Consider the following 18350-nt stretch of genomic DNA (forward strand, 5'->3'; position numbering starts at 1 on the left):
ATACTTGTTGCAGGATTGCAGTGCACGTTCTAAGTTGGGCAGCAGGGACTTGACAATGGGTGAGACTGTCTTTGATGTGAAGGAGTTAGGGTAGTTGTGAAGATTAAAAAGATAAAACTTGCAAAGGTTGAGGCCCCTGAGAGATGTCTAATAAATATTCACTTCATTTCCTTCATAGAAGGTAACATGGTTCTGCTTTTAGTTTTTTTTTTTTGGGGGGGGGGTGGTCGGGGGGGGTAGGGAGGGTCCAAAAAGAAATTCTCAAATTTTATAGCATGGGACCTAGAGCTATGATTCTCTCTTTGTCTAGATAGACAATTTGAGGTAAAGGAGCATCTGGGTGGCTTAGTCGGTTAAGCAACCGACTCTTGACTTCAGCCCAGGTCATGGTCTCAGTGTCCTGAGAACAAGCCCCACATTGAGCTCTGTGCTGAGCATGGAGTCTGCTTAAGATTCTCTCTCTCTCTCTCTCTCTCTCTCTCTCTCTCCCACTCTGTCCCTTACCCCCGTTCACACACACTCTCTCTCTCTCTCAAAAACAAAACAAAACAAAAAAGTCCTCAAAAAAAAATTTAGAGGGGAGCCCGGGTGGCTCAGTGGTTTGACGCTGCCTTCGGCCCAGGGACTAATCCTGGAGACCCTGGATCAAGTCCCACGTCGGGCTCCCTGCATGGAGCCTGCTTCTCCCTCTGCCTGTGTCTCTGCCTCTCTCTCTCCCTCTCTCTCTCTCTCTCTGTCTCTGTCTCTCATGAATAAATAAATAAAATCTTAAAAAGAAGTTTAGAAAAAAGAAAATTCGAGGTATGGGCACTGTTATCAGTTTGTGTCCTCCAAAAATTCGTATGTACCTTAGTGTACCCCTTATGTCCTCCAGCACCTCAGAATGTGACCTTATTTGGAAATAGGGTCTTTGCAGACTGTAGTCAAGTTAAGATGAGGTCATTAGGGTGGGTCCCATTTCTATATGACTAGTGTCCTTATAAAAAGAGAAAATTCAGACACACACACACACACGGAAAATGCCTTGTAAATATTAGGGTTATGCTGCCACAAACCAAGGAAATCCCAGGATCGTTGGTCATCACCAGAAGCTAGGAGGGAAACATGGAACAGATTCTCCCTCTCTCATCCCGTAAAATGAAAACTGTACTGGGCCCATATATGCCAGGGCCACCTTGAGCATATTTGTATCTCCTTACCCTATCTGTAGTAAAGATTTTTAGCTGAGTTACAGTGGGAAAATATCTCAAAGTATTATGGCAAGGGTATAGGGTCAGAATAGAGAGATAGATGGTAGAAGTAAGCATGGGCCAGAGAGTAAAGTGAACCTTGCAGGGAGTCTGGTGCTTACTCTGTAGGGCAGTGATACATTTTGTTCTGCAGTTCAGATGGGTCACCCTGGAGAGTGGCTTGGAGGAAAGGAGGGGGACAAAGCCTGGGAGACCAGTAAGGAAACTCTGCTAGGCAAGAAGTAACTGTGTTTTGACTTCATTGGTAGCAGTGTGGATGGAGAGAGGTGGACTGATTTGAGGTAGAAAACGAATAGGTCTCGCTGATTATGTGGGGCCTAAGACAGAGAGGTTTTGAGACTACACTTCCTGGCTTGAGCAGGGGCTGAATGTAGCAGTTTCAATAACTGAATAAGAAGACCATGCCAAGACTGGCATTTATTTTTTTTAAGTGGAATTTATTAAATATTTTAAAGAAATAGGTAAAACTAAATAAGCTTTTCATTAAAAAAAAAGATTTTATTTATTTATTCATGAGAGACAGAGACACAGGCAGAGGGAGAAGCAGGCTTCACACGGGGAGCCCGACGTGGGACTTGATCCTGGGACCCCAGAATCACGGCCTGGACTGGAGGCAGATGCTCAACCGCTGAGCCACCCAGGGATCCCTAAATAAGCTTTTTAAATGCACTTTCTATATTACATCAAGTAAAATGTACATTTATAAAAATATAAACATTATTGTCATTCCAATATAAATTGTTAGCAGATAAAATTAATGAGAAAAAAGTATTATTCCATAAACTCTGAAGACCAGTATTGCCACCACAGGTGGATGGTGGCATCACTCAGTTAGGTATGGAGCACCAGTAGGGAAGAGTAGTTGAGAACTATTTTTAAATGTTGGATCTGATGTGCCTAAGGAACACCCTGCATAGGCAGTTAGAGATCAGCATCAGGAGCTCCAGGGTAAGGTCTAAGCTCAAGGTGTAAACTTGCAATCATCAGTCCTCGAAGGCAATTGAAACTTTGGAGATAGCTTTGTGTAGGAGATCTGAACAGAGGGACACCTGAGTGGCTCAGCGGTTGAGTGTCTGCCTTCTCCCAGGCCGTGATCCTGGAGTCCTGGGATCGAGTCCTACATCGGGCTCCCCGCAGGGAGCCTTCTCCCTCTGCCTGTGTCTCTGCCTCTCTCTGTGTCTCTCATGAGTAAATAAATATTTTTAAAAAGAGAGAGAGATTGGAACTGAGTTTTAGGAGAGGGTGGGATTTTAATTGAACTAGAAAATGCGTATGTAAGAGGATAGATTTACAAGCCGAGGAAAAGAGCAAAGCAAAGAACGCTGTGGCATTAGGACTAAACGGATGCTGTTAGCCGTGTGCTGGTCAATGTTTAACAACTTGCTTTTAGAGGTGGGGGGAAACCCTGGTTTATCATGTTTGCTGACTTCCAGGGTGTAAATGCTCCCTCTAGAGTCAGCACCAAGCTATCAGTGCACCAAGTGGGGCTGGGAACGGATGAGCACAATCAGCTGTGGGCCCTGCTGTGAGCAAGTGAACTTCGCGGGAGCTGGACACAGGTCCTGATGGAAACGGAGGGCTCTGTCCGGGGTAGTGTCCGATACACTTAAGAGATAAAGTGGACGGCTAGTGTGGCTGTGAAGACAGTTAACAGACAAGTGCTGACGAGGACGTGGAGAAATTGAAACCTTCATGCTCTAGGAATATAAAACGGTGCAGCCACCATGGAAGGTGGTTCAGCAGTTCCTTGAAAAGTCAAACATAGAGTTACCGTACGACCGAGCAATTCCATTCCTAAGTATATTTCCAAGAGAACTGGAAACATACATTCACACCAAAACTGTGTGAATGTTCATAGCAGGATTATTCACAATAGCCAAAAAGTGGAAACATCCCAAATGTCCAAATGATGAATGAATAAATAAAATGTGGTATATTCATACAATGGAGTGTTATTGGCTTGTAAAAAGGAATTAAGTACTGATCCATGCTACCACATGGATGAACCTCAAAAACACTATGCTAATTAAGAGAACCCAGATACAAAGAGCTGCCTATTGGGGATGTCTGGTTGGCTCAGTTGATAGAGCATGAGGCTCTTGATCTCGGGGTCATGAGTCCAAGCCCCACATTGGATGTAGAGATCGTTTAAACAAAATTAAATAAATACATAAATACATAAATAAATACATAAATAAATAAAACAAGGTACACCTGGGTGGCCAGTGGTTGAGCGTCTGCCTTTGGCTCAGGTCGTGATCCAGGGGTCCTGTGATTGAGTCCTGCCTGCATCAGGCTCCCTGCGGGGAGCCTGCTTCTCCCTCTGCCTCTCTCTGTGTCTCTCATGAATAAATAAATACAATCTTTAAACAAACAAACAAACAAACAAACACAGAGAGCCACCTATTGTATAATTCCATTAATGTGAAGTGTCAGAAATAGATAAATCCATACACACACAAAGTAGACTGGTGCCAGGGGCTGGGGTAGGGGAAGATGGAGAGTGATTGTTGATGGGTAAGAGTTTGAGGACTCTTAACCCTCAGTTTAAGAAAACAGTCTCCTATTCTGGGAGACTGTGCTATTGTAGCCGTCTGGAGATGATTGCTCCATTGAAGTTATAGAAGCCCTGTCTGTTGACTTGGCTCTCCAGGCTGGAAGTCTGACCTCCAAGTTCAAATTCTCCATCATAAACATCTATCACATCTGAACACTAAACTGTCCTAGGAGAGTTTTACACAGGCCAATACCTAGTTGGCTTGTTTTTTTTTCATACATAATTAAAAGTTCAGGTGAAACAAATTTAGTGGAACATTTTGATTTCATTTAAAAAAAACAAGAAAAGCACATCTTTGAAATATAATCTCATAAAGCCCTGCCTTGTAGACAGTTGTGTGTACCAAACTCTCACCTAGCAGAAAGGGATTGGAATTTATAAAGGGACGTTGTGTTTCCTGGCGACAAAGCCATTTCAATCCTAGGGATATTTACAAGCAATACAGAAAGGCTCTCTGCACCTGACAGACTGGCTGCAGGTACCAAGTGTCTAAATGTCAGCAACCAGCCTTTTTCTCTTGGAGAGATTAGCTTTGGGGAGTTGGTGGGGGAGAAAAAGTGGAAAAAGGGCAGATGTTACTTCATATGTATGAGCAGACTAGGATCAGAGGGTGAGTCAGGGCGGGTGGTAAACAGCAAGGAGAGCCAGGGGGTGTCTAACTGCTACTGTCATCATTGCTGTTAGGCCACAAGTGTCTCCTTCCTCACAGCCCTATTACCAGAAAGGGGAATGAAGAGCCTCAGCACCCCCTCTGTGAGCTCTCTCCAGGCAGGGTCATAGCAGTAGCTGGCTTTCTTTCCTTTTTTCTTGTGTTAGCCAGTTTACAAAGAGCTTCCCTGAACATAATCTCCTAAATGTCTTGAGAATTTGATGTTACTCAGTTTGAGTAGGTGGATGAGTGGGGATCTATTTAACCATCTTAAAAACAAACAAGCAAATAAAATAAAATGTGGGACGCCCAAGTGGCTTGGTCATTTGAGCGTCTGACTGTTGATATCATCTCAGGTCTTTTTTTTTTTTTTTTTTTTTTAAGATTTCATTTATTTATTTGAAGAGAGATAGTGTGTGAACAAGAGAGAGAAGGAACAGGGTTAGAGAGAGAAGCAAACCTCCTGCTAAGCAGGGACACCCCCACCCCACCCCCACCACAGGGCTTGACCCCAGAATCCTGGGATCATGACCTGAGTTGATGGCAGACACCCAACCAACTGAGCCACCCAGGTGCCTTCAACTCAGGTCTTGATCTCAGGGTTGTGGGTTTGGGCCCAGCGTGGAGTCTACTTTTAAGAAATAAATAATAATAATTAGTTAATTTTTAAAAATCATCTTAGCAGGGCATTGTCACCCCTGTTTTATGATCACAGGGAGATTTAACAACTGGTCCACAGTTGTGCAGGCCGGAGTGGCAGCATAAGATGAGAGTCTGGATCTTCGGGCTCTGATCAAGAGCACCTTGCACAGCTCGAGAACTGTACCCCCCCACCCCCATTCAGTCATGCAGCAAATACTGACAGCTACTATGTGTCAGGTGCTGTTCTGGGCACTTGGGCTACATCAGTGAACAAAAACAAAGATGCCTCTTCTTACAGTGTTTGCATCTGATCTGGAGTGAGGGCAGGGGCAGAAATAGACAATAAACATAATGAATAACTAAGTTACAGAGTGTGTTTGAAGGTGGGAAGTGCATGGAAAAAAGAAATCACTCAGGAGTCGAGGATCAGTGGGGTGGAGGGGATTGGATTGCATTTGTAAATAGGGAGGTCACAGCCCTAGGGGTAGCATCAGGGGTGCTGGTGGAGGCTAAACGGGAGATGCACTGAAGTGACCAGCCCAGAGCCCATTGCAGGGGGTGCTCATAGGTGCTCGCTAGTGGTGGCTGTCTTCACCACACCGGTTCCGTCTCCCGGGAGCACCCCCCAGCCAAGGCTGTACCCGAAATGGACAGACAGCTCAAGTTCCAGACAGGTTGGACAGCAGGGTCAGGGGCCTACCTGGCCCGGGGCATGGCGGCCCAAGCTGGCCCAGCGGGCGGTGAAGCCCAGAATTCAGTTTTGTGCAACGTGTCCACGACCAGACCAGCAGGGCAGGTCCTGCCAGGGTGACCGAGCGCTGTCCCTGCTGTTTTGGATCAAAATGGAAGCTGAAAACCCAGAGTCAATAGAGAAGCTGAAAGAAGGGACAGCGTAAGGCCAGGGCTCCCCCACACTCCCTGGGCTGGGACCCCAGGGCGTCGGCCCCGTGTTGCTAGGCAACAGCAAAGCGCTTGAGGACAGCCAGCAGGGGCCCGCGGCCTGGGGTCTGTTGGCTTTGGCCACCGCTGGGTCTGGTGGCTGTTCCGGTGGAGAGGCTGTGTCACCTGCACGGAGAGGAAGTGCCTGACTACGGAGCAGCTGGCGAGCAGCTGGCGTGATTAAAGGGAGGCCAGGAAGACATCCTTGCCTCTGAATCTGCCTCACGCCTGCAATTCCACCTTGAGCCATATGCTCCTTCAAGCACAGTCTGGGGTGTGAAACTTCCCTGGGTGTGAAACTTTTGGTTACAACAAAATCTTCACTGAGAATAATAAATATGTAAAAGAGATTTTAGAAAAAAACAGCGTTGCTTGGTTCAAGCCGGGAATCCCCACTCCCCTCCAAAAGGGCTTTGTAAATGCCTAGACTCTGGACCATAATTTGAAAATCCTTGGCCCCCTGTTATTTCAGCCCACTGTTAAAAATGGAACAGCCTTTGTGGGGCAAAATATTAAGCTATTTTTTAAAAAAGATTTTATTTATTTACTAATGAGAGACACAGAGAGAGAGCCAGAGACACAGGCAGAGGGAGAAGCAGGATCCCTGTGGGAGAGCCTGATGTGGGACTCGATCCCAAGACCCTGGGATCACACTCTGAGCCAAAGGCAGACACTCAACCACTGAGCCACCTAGGTGCCCCTAATCTATTTTAACATTGCTAATACATTATGACAGATTTTCATGGTTTTCTGCTGGCAGATCACAGACTCTTTTGAGGATCTGATGAAGTCTGTACACTCTCTGAGCAGGAAAATGCACATACCTGCAATTCTGCATCTTGTATCAGGGAAGTGGTCCTTGGGCTGTAGATTAAGATTCTCTGTCTTATGGGACATTTGTTTACCATTTACTTCCAAATGAGACAAATACTTAAGTCCTGAGGCATAGAAGAGTGAGTTTTGAAGGAGGGAGAGAGGAAGGGGAAAAAGATCTAAATGAAAATAAAAATCTTGGGGATAGAGCCCAGGAATCTGTATTTTTAACATAATCTCCAGGCTGTTGTGTTGATCAGATAGACGGGGGCACCAGGGGTCTGGAGGTGGTAGGTCTAGGCCCTAGGGCTCAGGAGACACTGCTACTGAGTTAGCAGTCCTTATGAGGGTGAGGAGGAGGTAGGAGAGAAAGAGAAGTGTTGCTGCCCTCCCCAGTCTAACAGGTTGGAGAACAATAGGAAAGATCCTGTGTTCACACTGGGAAACTGAGGTCACTGCGTCCCTGAGCCTCAGCCAGAGCGTTCACCCAAAACCCGAATGAGGGTACTCCAAAGCAAATAGAACAAAGAACAGGAGTTCATCCAGCTGGGGCTGGGCCAAAGAGAAAGTTTCATTGGGACCCTGATGTTCAAATTCTGATATTTCCCTGCGGTTTTCCATATTCTGTATGCTGTCCCTCCCAGCAAAGGTTAGTGTCTCCTTGATAGTCAGGATTGCTTAATGGGATCTACTCCCATCTGAGTCAGGTGCTTTCCAAGCAAAGAAGTATTTGCCACTGAGTCAACAACTACCTATTGATCATCATATGGTTTCACTCATATGGAGAATATAAGAAATAGTGAAAGGGACTATAAGAGAAAGGAGGGGAACTGAGTGGGGAAAATTAGAGAGGGAGACAAACCATGAGAAATTCCTAACTCTGGGAAACAAAGTGTTGTGGAAGGGGAGGTGGGCAGGGGGATGGGGTAGCTGGGTGACGGGCACTAAGGAGGGCACTTGATGGGATGAGCCCTGGGTATTATACTAAATGTTGGCAAATTGAATTTAAAAAAATACCTATTTATCCCGCCCTATCAAGCATAGGATCTGCTTTTCAGGGACGGTGAGAGAAGGGGATGAGCCTACAGTTGGGGGAAGAGCAGGAGGTGGCCTCCTCCAGACCCCAAGGCCTAGAGTCAAAATCCGGGTTTACTTTAGAACCTGTTTCTTGATGCAGCCCTGTCCCAGCCAAGACAAACCCAAGTCATGTTTATGGTCCTGCTTCAGTAGGTGGTTGTGACTTTATGCAACAGTGAGACCCTCCCCCCCTACTTGGCTCTGTCTATCCTGCCTGTGGCAGAGGAGGTATCTCCTTCTCCCTGCCCCGCGCATAATTGCTGGCAGTGATTCTTTGCCCTGTCAATGTTTTCCTCAAGTGTAGCCATTTATACAAATTGAGCAGTTAAGATTTGTGCATTCCAATGTGCATAAATTTTACCAAAAATTAAAAATGACAACAGCTTTTAGAAGGGAGGTATAGGTGGAAGTTAAAGGGGAGTAGGTGCAGGTAGATGAACAAGAGTGGCAGATATTTAGTATTAAGACTGGGGGATGGGGGCACCTGGGTGGCTCAGTCAGTTGAGCATCTGCCTTCAGCTCAGGTCATGATCTCGGGGTCCTGGGATCGAGGCCCCCCCACCCCCAGGTCGGGCTCTCCGCTCGGTGGGGAATCTTTCTCCCTCTGCCTCTCCCTCCCAAACCCCCTGGCTCATGCTCTCTCTCTCTCACTATCAAATAAATAAATACAATCATTTTTTTAAAAAGAAAGAAACTGGGGAGTGGGGATCATTATATTCTGTTTTAAAAAGTAAATATTTGACATTATGACAATAAAAAGTAAAAAAAGAAAGAAAGAAAAAGGACTTAGAGATGTTATTAGAAACTTAAAGAAACTTGTACTCTTTACCCTAGTAATTTCACTTGTGGGAATGTATCCAAATCAAATAATGAGAATGCACAGAAGGCTTTAGAGTAGTGCTACTTTAAAATAAGGAAAAAGTTGGAAAAAACTCAATGTTAAAGGAACCATTAAAGACACGGTTAAGTGCTTGTGACCAAAATTGTTTAAAAAAAAAAAAAGTACAAAACTCCAAACTCTATGATCTTCATTTTGTTTTTAGAAATGCATGCTCACCTATAGAAAAAGAATCTGGAAAGAAATACAATCGTACATTTAAAGTAGTCATCTGTGGGACACCTGGGTGGCTCAAGGGTTGAGCTCAGGTAAAATCTTTAAAAAAATAAAAAAAGTAGTGATCTGTGCTTGCTAGGCATGTGGTAGATTTTTATTGCCATTTTAATTGTAGCCTCTACTTTCATCTTTTCTACAATGAGCATGGATTACCTTGATAATTATTATATTTTAAGATTTTACTTATTTATTCATGAGTGACAGAGACAGAGACACAGGCAGAGGGAGAAGCAGGCTCCTCACAGGGAGCCCGATGTGGGACTCGATTGGAAGACCCCGGGATCACGCCCTGAGCCAAAGGCAGGTGCTCAACCACTGAGCCACCCAGGCTTCCCCACAATTATTTAAAAAACTGAGCAGTGCCGTTTTGAAGGAAGTAAGGGGAACAGGGGAACAGGCAGAAGAAAGAACAAATTCTGGGCAGCCCTGGGTGGCTCAGGGCTTTAGCACCTGCCTTCAGCCCAGGGGACGATCCTGGAGACCTGGGATCGAGTCCCACGTCGGGCTCCCTGCATGGAGCCTGCTTCTCCCTCTCTCTGTGTCTCTGCCTCTGTGTGTGTGTGTGTGTCTCTCGTGAATAAATAAAAAAAGAACAAATTCCCCAAGCAGGTTCCAGCAGTAAAATAATAAGGTATCGGAACTGGAAAGAATCTTAGAAATGGCCTAAATTCAACTTTCTCAGTTTACAAGTGAGGCCCAGAAGAGGCATTTGCTCAGACTGCTTCTTTTAGTGCCGCTCGGAGCCCTCGCTTTCCTTCCCAGGCTTTCCTCTACAACCCGGCTCCTGGGCCTACTGCATTCATCCCTGCAGGCCCCGCTGGGGGAGCAGCCTTTAAGCCAGTCGGGGCCACCTATTGCCAGCATCCGTGGCCAGCTGGACTGGGGAACTGCCCTGGCAGGAAGAAGGTTAGAGGAACAATGGGCCTCGCTGCCACCTGACCATCCCCTGCCTCCCTCCACAGCCCTGCCGACCATCTCTGTCTCCTCGGCTCTGCCATCACAGAGGTTACTTCTAAGTAGTGAGGTTAATGTTTGTGGTGCCTGGCCTTGTCGTGGTTTTCAAACCACCATGAGTGGAAAACGAAACAGTGTGGTTCAATGGTTTAGTGTCACTGGGGTCAGGGACGTGTTACAGTCTTTGCCAGAATTCTTAGACATGGTCTTGGTCCATTTGGGCTGCTGTAACAGAGTACTATACACTGGGGAGCTTAAAAAGTTAAAACATTTCTTACTCATGGTTCTGGAGGCTAGGAAGTCCAAGATCAAGGTGTAGGCAGATCCAGCGTCAGGTGAGAGCAATCTACCTGGTTTTCAGATAACCTCACTGTATCCTCTCTTATAAGAGGCTCTGATCCTCTTCTTATAAGGACACTAATCCCTTCATGGGGGCTCCAGCCTCATGTCCAATTATCTCCCAAAGGCCTCACCTCCAAATACTGTCATATCAGGGCTTCAGCATGTGTATTTGGAGGGGACACAAACATGCAGTCCATAACAGATATCAAAACCCTTTCTGGGGAAAGTGAGGGCAAGCAAGAATGTGCAATGATAATTAATTACAGAGAATAGTGGAAGACCAGAAGTTAGCCTACCTATATACGTGTTCATGATCTACCTTCCTCCCTGCCAGGGCACTTCCCACCACATAGGCATCTACACTCCTTAAGAGCTGTGACTGCATTTCAGACACCACTGCTTCACCAGGACCTAGCACAGAAAAGACTCTCAAGAACTACTTGTTGGATGTGGAATTGAGTGGACACCATTTTCCTAGAACATGGAAGACCCGACATATTCCAAGTTAACAGTATTTCCAGAGTTTCAACATTTTAATTTGAAAAGAGCAGAACGTTTGAAAAACAATATTTTTTGGCACCTAATGTCTATTTTTGCACAACTGCAACATAATTCTTTCAAACAGCTGTCAGTAGCAAACACAGAGGCACCAGGGAACTGCCATGGACATATCTAGTGAGACTATCATGATGTCCACTCTGTGGTCTACCACTCCTTCCTCCACTGCTCCCTCTTTTTCTGTGTGTGTGAAGATTTTATTTATTTATTTGAGAGAGAGAGAGCGAGCGAGCATGAGCAGTGGGGAGGGGTAGAGGGAGAGGGAGAAGCAGGCTCCCTGCTGAACAGAGAGCCCGACTTGGGACTCAATCCCAGCACCCTGGGATCATGACCTGAGCTGAAAGCAGATGCTTAACTGACTGAACCCCCCAGGTGCTCATCCATTCCTCCCTCTTGTGCCTTTTTAATTTGGTACACACACACACACACACACACACACACACACATTATTTTCTTTTGAGGATATTTCTTGAATGCACACTACCAGATCATAGGCTTCTACTCTCTGGTGTAGATATAAGGATAAGTCAGAGATTGGGCATGTTCCTGTAGCATAATCTTTTTTTTTTTAAATTGTAGTGAAATACACATAGCATAAAATTATTTTGACCATTTTTGGGGTGCCTGGGTGGCTCCGTTGGTTAAGCGTCTAACTCTTGGATTCAGCTTAGGTCATGATCCCAGGATTGTGGGATCGAGTCCTGTGTGGGGCTCTGTGCTCAGCATGGAGTCAGCTTCAGATTCTCTCTCCCTCTCCCTCATGCTCGCTCTCTCTCTCTCTCTCAAACAAATAAAATCTTTCTTTACTTTTTATAAAGATTTTATATATTTATTTGACACACAGAGAGAGCACAAGCAGGTGGAGCAGCAGAGGGAGAGGGAGAAGCAGACTCTGCTGAGCAGGGAGTCTGAGGCCAGGCTCTACCGCAGAGCCCTGGGATCATGACCTGAGCCAAAGGCAGATGCTTAACTGACTGAGCCACCCAGGGACCCCAAATAAAAATCTTTAATATAAAATTATCTTGACCATTTTTAAGTGTATAGGTCAGGCATTAAGTCCATTCACATGTGGAGTCCTCACTACCACCATTGACAAAACTCTTTTCATCTTGCAAAACCAAAACTCTACTCAGGGGCCCAACCTCCAGCAACCACTATTCTACTTTTTCTCTATGAATCTGACCAGTGTGGGTACCTCATCCAAGTGGAATCATACAGTGTTTGTCCTTTTGTGACTGGCTTAATTCACCTGGCATAATTTTCATTTGCCAAATAGATAGCTTGGTATTTGACCAAGGAAATTCCAACTTTGGGATTTTTTCTTCTTTCTCGTGTTCCCCAGGAGTATAACATATGGCTGGATGACTTAGGAGAAGGCAGATTGACTAAGGTGCCCACCCTCATTTCCAAACCCTACCCTTCTTTTCCTGATGACAGCCAGCAGCCACTGCCTCCTATGCCCCACTTAAAATTGTATCTGGGAGGATGCCTGGCTGGTTTAGTCGTTAAGCATCCAACTCTTGATTTCGACTCAGGTCATGATTTCAGGGTTGTGGGAATCAAGCTCTATGGCTGGCTCTGTGCTCTGTGGGGAGTCTGCTGGAGATTCTCATTCTCCTTCTGCCCCTCGCTGCCCCCACTCAAACAAAAAGAAATCTTAAAAAAATAGAAATAATAAAAATAAAATTGTGATTTGGATATGTGTCCTATCACTGTGCAGTGGGGAGCAAGGAATTATGTGCTGGACATACCTACCAAATATGTTTGTGTGTCTCCTTTGTCAATCTGTATGTTATGCAGACTATACGGTTTCAAAGACAGATCACTGGGTAAACTTGATTTGTTCGTAGAATGCTGACTATAGTCAAGAAGTGCTGCCAGTTAATGTCTCTGATTTAACTGTGTGTCTAAGCTTATGTCTTGAATGGTGAGATCTCAAAATGTAGTTCAGATATGAAACAGCTGCAGCAGACCCATCCACCTTGGATGGTGGAAATATCCCCAAATGGCATGAAGTAAATTAGCACATATTGAAAGGGAAATTTTCTAAGATTTGGAATCAACCATTTCCCCAGCAAACCTCCCACCCAAGTGGGACTCAGGGGACACCAAATGAAAGGCAGCAAAAGGAAATGGACTTGGCCCGTGTGTCTCCAAAAAGACAAATGCAGTCCCAGTAAACTGAAATTATCTGCCCGAACAGATTAGGTATTTTAACACCAATTCTCAGGCCTCCGAAGTGAGCCTAGCTGCTGGCAGACAACCAACACTATCTTATTTAATTTTTAGATTTGGCTGTGAAATTTGGCCCAGGGTGAGCTTGTGTTTGATTGTATGCGTAAGGGTGGCGGATTTCTGGTGGGAAGGCCAGGGTTCTAGCTCAGTGACTTAGCAGCTGTGTGAGCTTGGACAGGCCATTTCACGCCATTGAGCGTGTTTTCTCATCTGGACAACGAGGGAAACACTCTCGCTCTGCTTGCCTTATGGGGAATTTGAAGATCAAATGAGACTGTGTTGGGGACTGTAAAATCACCATGCAGACGACCAGCATAATTATGTACACAGGCAGATCATCAAATCCTTTCTGCCTGGTTCACTCAATTCTGCATTTAATTTACACACTGTGGATTTTAACCCTCATTCTTGCAATAAAACCCTTTGGAGAGTATAGTTTTTAGACCTGGAATTGCTATCTATGTAGTTGCTCTGTTCATCTCAGGGTTCTCTGAGATAAGGAAAAGACTGGAATTATGGGGGGAAATAGACCCAGGGAGATAGTAGCCCGAGGAAACAAAGAATTGCCAGCCTGATGTCCTGACATCTAAGTCCAAAGCCAAAGATTCTCAGAAGATTTAGGCTCACAGTTACTGCAATTTTCCCCTTAATCTGCCTCTTATCCCTCTGGATGGAAATGCTGAGTTTGTGTTGCAGCCATCTTGAGCCATACTGGACACAACACTTATTAACTCTAATAGCTGGGCATAAAACATATATCTGGCAAATATTAATAATAGAGCGAAATAAAATTGTTCTCTTAACATCTTAAGTTTCTGAAACTACAGCTCGAGAAACGACATGTTCACCATATTTCCAAAAATCTGAGATACCCTTGCTTCTAAGACCAACCATTTTTTGTGTACTGCAAAGAGAGAAAAAATTATCTGTTTTTATCAGTTAAAATATGACAGGGCTTTCTTACTGTGTCGATTGTGATTTCACAGATGTTAAAATGTGAAAGAAACATGCATCTTAGAACAGATGAAGTGCAGTGTGTTTACCTCTTCCAAAAAGTAAAGCTTTCTCCTTTTGGTTCTGATGCATTCTTAGATTAGCAAACTTCAAAGCAAACTTCAAAACTGTCTCGTTTTTAGTCTTCACTCCTGGCATTACACATGGTATGCAATTATACTTTTAGGTGGGTTGAAAGGGGACATTAAATCTATTTTTCTTATGGATGTAATAGTACCAAGTACTTTGGCACTTAAATATAGGAATAGGTAAAGGCTTGTAAAGTACTTGTCAGAGCCAAAATTACATTAGTCCTGTGGCCTGTCATTTGTTACAAGACTTAAAAGAGGAAGAGTGTTTAAGTATATGGGATGCATCTATGGTGGTCTTTTTTCCTCCCACATAGTGCTTTTTATTATTTTTGTTGTTACTATTTTCCTATTTAATGCTTGATTTGGCTGTTTTTGGCTGTTATTTAGGTTATTCTTAGTTCAGTAAAGCGACTGAACTGTGAATTTCACAGTGCACGGAGAAATTAGGCGTGAACAGATTCAGGTGATGAGAGCTGCCTGGGCAAAAATAATGATGTTTTCATAAAATGCAAGATGGGGGAATTCAGAGTCTTTCTGGGCAGATGGGAGTCTGAAGAACAGGGCAATACAGCCTCAGTGACCATCCTTTGCAGGCTTTTCATGGACCAGACTTTGCTCGTAATTCTACTGTCTGAAACAAGAAAAACTGCACCTATTTCTAGCCTATTCTGTAGTTACCTTCTCACATTACTATGTCAGGTCACTACCTATATACAACAGCAAAGAGAGTCACTGCACAGAAGGGATTTCTAAGGACTAGACCATGGCTGGATGGAGAGGAAGGACCCAAATCGTTGTGGCTCCTGTAGGCTTCTGAAAAAGTGTTTGGGTGCCACGATCCTTGCTCTTTGCCCTAGGGGCTGGGTGTGGGGTGGGGGTGGGGGTGGTTGGAGGGGGTGCAGGGGTTTTAAAGGGGTAGAAGAGGATGGGGGGCTGAGGAGGTGTGGGGGGTGCAGGGGTCAAGGATGAGGGGTGGGTGTGCTACCACCTTCATAAATGTCAGTAGCCATCCTGTGGGGCAGGAAGTGGGTAGAAAGCTGTTAATGTCTGGTTACCGCTAATGCACCTTTTGCCCACTGTTGTCTCTCCTGCAGTCTGAGTACCACTACGAATACACGGCGTGCGACAGCACGGGATCCAGGTGGAGGGTCGCTGTACCACACACCCCAGGCCTGTGCACCAGCCTCCCCGACCCTGTCAAGGGCACTGAGTGCTGTAAGCAATCTTGCTGCTCACCCTTCGCCTCTGCCCCAAGCCTCCTGCCATCCAAGCTAGGCCCTCCCTGACTGTGCAGCTGACTTTAAGGAATCAGACCTTTCCCTCAGTTAGCCCTCCACCTCTTTGAGATTTGGTGCAAGAAATTTTATTTCATGGATGCAAACAGGATATCTAAAGTTGCGTTTATTGTCATTTTTCTTTGAATTTAAATCCCAGCAAGGAATAAAGTATGAATAACTCCAGCTGCCTGCCACTCAGGTCTTTTTTTTTTTTTTTTTTTTTTTTTTTTCTGTTTGCATCCATTGGCTCTTGTAGATCTCTCCAATCTACACTCAGCAGCCACAATCAGTCATTAGGAAAGACTGTGATTTGCTCTTGTTCTTGAAAAGGAAACCAGAGAAGATGAATTTCTGCAGAAACAGATCTTTAAAATGCACTGGGCATCAATCATTTCAGGGACAAGAATCTGCCCTGGCTGTGGAGCTGCCTGCACAAATCAGAAAGGTGGTGCCTTGTCTGTGGCTCCATCTCCACCTCTGTGACTCTGTAATCTCAACTTTTCTACAGCTGGCAGCTATTACCCCTTCCACTGCCCTTTCTATAATTTTTGAAAAGATTTTATTCATTCATTCATTCATTCATTCATTCATTCATGAGAGACAGAGAGAGAGGCAGAGAAATAGGTAGAGAGAGAAGCAGGCTCCCTGCGGGGAGCCTGATGCAGGATTCCCAGGACCCTGGGGTCACGCCCTGAGCCACCCAGACATCCCTCCTTTGCCCTTTCTAGAAATGCGGAGGAATAACAACAGGGAGTAGAATCAAGGAATATTTGAATTTTGGAAAGGAGATTGGGGACATGTAAATTCTTTTTTTTTTTTTTTAAAGATTGTATTTACTTATTCATGAGAGACACTGAGAGAGAGGCAGAGACACAGGCAGAGGGAGCCCAATGTGGGACTCAATCCCAGGACCCCGGGATCACGACCTGGGCCCAAGGGAGACGCTCAACCACCGAGCCACCCAGGTGTCCCATGGGGACACTTAAGTTCTTAGAAAAGAAGCTTGCAGAGTGCCTGGTTTATTCTGTGAGCAAATAAATGCCTGCTAAAATAATGAGCAGATATTGCTAAGATCTGAGCAGGATGGAGGTGTGACTATGCTAACAAATGAGCCACCTTCGGGTAACTCAGGACTCAGCAGAGCTCCTCCTCTGCTGAGCATGTTCATGCTCGTGCTATGAACCACAAAGAGAGAGAAGACACGTTCTCTGCCATCAGACTCTTAAAGTCTGGTGGAAAAGCAGACATTTGTTCTTTCATCCATTCTTTTTTTTTTTTCATCAAAACTTTATGAAGCCCCAGCTATGTCTGAGCCACTGTCCCTGGAGGAGCTCAGAGCCTGGTGGAAGGCACACATCATGATGTGTTACTATGAGATGAAGAAGAATGGGAGTTATGGATGCTTAGAGATCAGGAATAGCTGGGGGAGCCACTCGGGCAGAAGTCTGCAGGTGGGAGAACACCAGACCCATTCCAGAAGAACATGTAGTCTGGGGCAGATGTAACACGGGGAGATGATGGACCAGGCTGTGGAGGAGAAAAGCCTGTAGTGGGAGATCAAGCTGGAAAGTTAGGTTGAGGGACACCTGGGTGGCTCAGTGGTTCAAAGGTTCAAAGGCAGTGGTTCAAGCTGGCTCAAAGGCAGTGGAGTGTCTGCCTTTGGCTCAGGTTGTGATCCCAGGGTCCTGGGACTGAGTCACCCATCGGACTGCCCGCAGGAAGCTTGACTCTCCCTCTGCCTGTGTCTCTGCCTCTCTGTGTGTTTCTCATGAATAAATAAATAAAATCTTTTTTAAAAAAAAAAAGAAAGTTAGGTTGAGGGAAGACTGAATACTTGGCCGAGAGCTTAATTCTATAGCCAAAGGAAGAGTGCCTGAAGATTTTTTTAATAACGGGAATAATAGTACATCTCAGTGTTTTAGAAAGATACCTCTGACCACAGAATGAGCAAAACAGGACACAGAGAACTAGTTAGGAGGACACCGCCTCAGCGGTTGAGCTAATAGGCACGAGAATCCCAACCAGTTTGGTGGCAGCAAAACCAGAAAGGAGTCAGAGGCCAGAGGCTCGAGAGAGGAATTCATGGGTGAAGGGCTGGGAACCATTCAGAGGGGTCAGCACAAGAGATCATGGTATCCTCTCCTGGAGAGCTCTCTCATGTCCAACACTTTCCCTTAGGAAGTTGCAAGCCCAAAGTCCCTCAGCAAGGCAGGGCTGCCACAGCCCTAACTCATTTTTTTTTTAATAATAGCTTTATTGACACATAATTTGTATGTCATAAAATTCACCCTCTGAAAGTGTAAAGTCCAGTGGTTTCTCGAATGACCACATTTGTACCACCACTATCTAACTTACAATGTTTTTATCACCCCCAAAGGAAACATCATGTCCATGTGCAATCTCTCCCCATGCTCCCTCCCCCAAGTCCATGGCACCACAAATCTGCTTTCTCTCTCTGCAGATTTGCCTATTTTGGATATTTCCATAGAAAACGGAATCATACAAGATGTGCTGTGGTTCTAAATCTTTGGGGAGCAAATTCCTAGACCTCGATTCTCTGCTTCCCCTTGTAGGGTGCCCATGAGCCACCCACTTCTCCTGGGGTGGCAGCAGCCTCACCACCCTGTCCTATCCCTGCTCTGTGTTCCAGCCTTCTCCTGCAGAGCTGGGGAGTTTCTGGACATGAAGGACCAGTCCTGTAAGCCTTGCGCTGAGGGCCGCTACTCCCTCGGCACAGGCATCCGGTTTGACGAGTGGGATGAGCTGCCCCATGGCTTTGCCAGCCTCTCAACTAACATGGAGATTGAGGACAGCACCACTGAGTCCATGGAGAACTGCACTGCGTGAGTGTGCCCCCC

The 18350-nt window shown here is 45.4% G+C and overlaps 1 protein-coding gene across 6 annotated transcripts in view; it reads left to right on the forward strand.

The window, feature by feature from the left end:
• The window catches only part of ELAPOR1 (endosome-lysosome associated apoptosis and autophagy regulator 1), a 70593-nt gene that overhangs the window by 18730 nt on the left and 33513 nt on the right, over positions 1-18350 (forward strand). For all 6 annotated transcript variants that reach the window (XR_013384670.1, XM_077905740.1, XM_077905739.1 and 3 more), the window contains exons 2-3: positions 15310-15430; positions 18143-18335. Coding sequence is in view for 5 of the 6 variants with exons in the window: in XM_077905740.1 (XP_077761866.1) it covers positions 15310-15430; positions 18143-18335 (314 nt within the window). In the remaining variant the exon portion in view is untranslated. The remainder of the gene's footprint in view (positions 1-15309; positions 15431-18142; positions 18336-18350) is intronic.

The sequence above is a fragment of the Canis aureus genome, chromosome 8 (genome assembly GCF_053574225.1).
Source record: "Canis aureus isolate CA01 chromosome 8, VMU_Caureus_v.1.0, whole genome shotgun sequence".
Classification (NCBI taxonomy): Eukaryota; Metazoa; Chordata; class Mammalia; order Carnivora; family Canidae; genus Canis; species Canis aureus.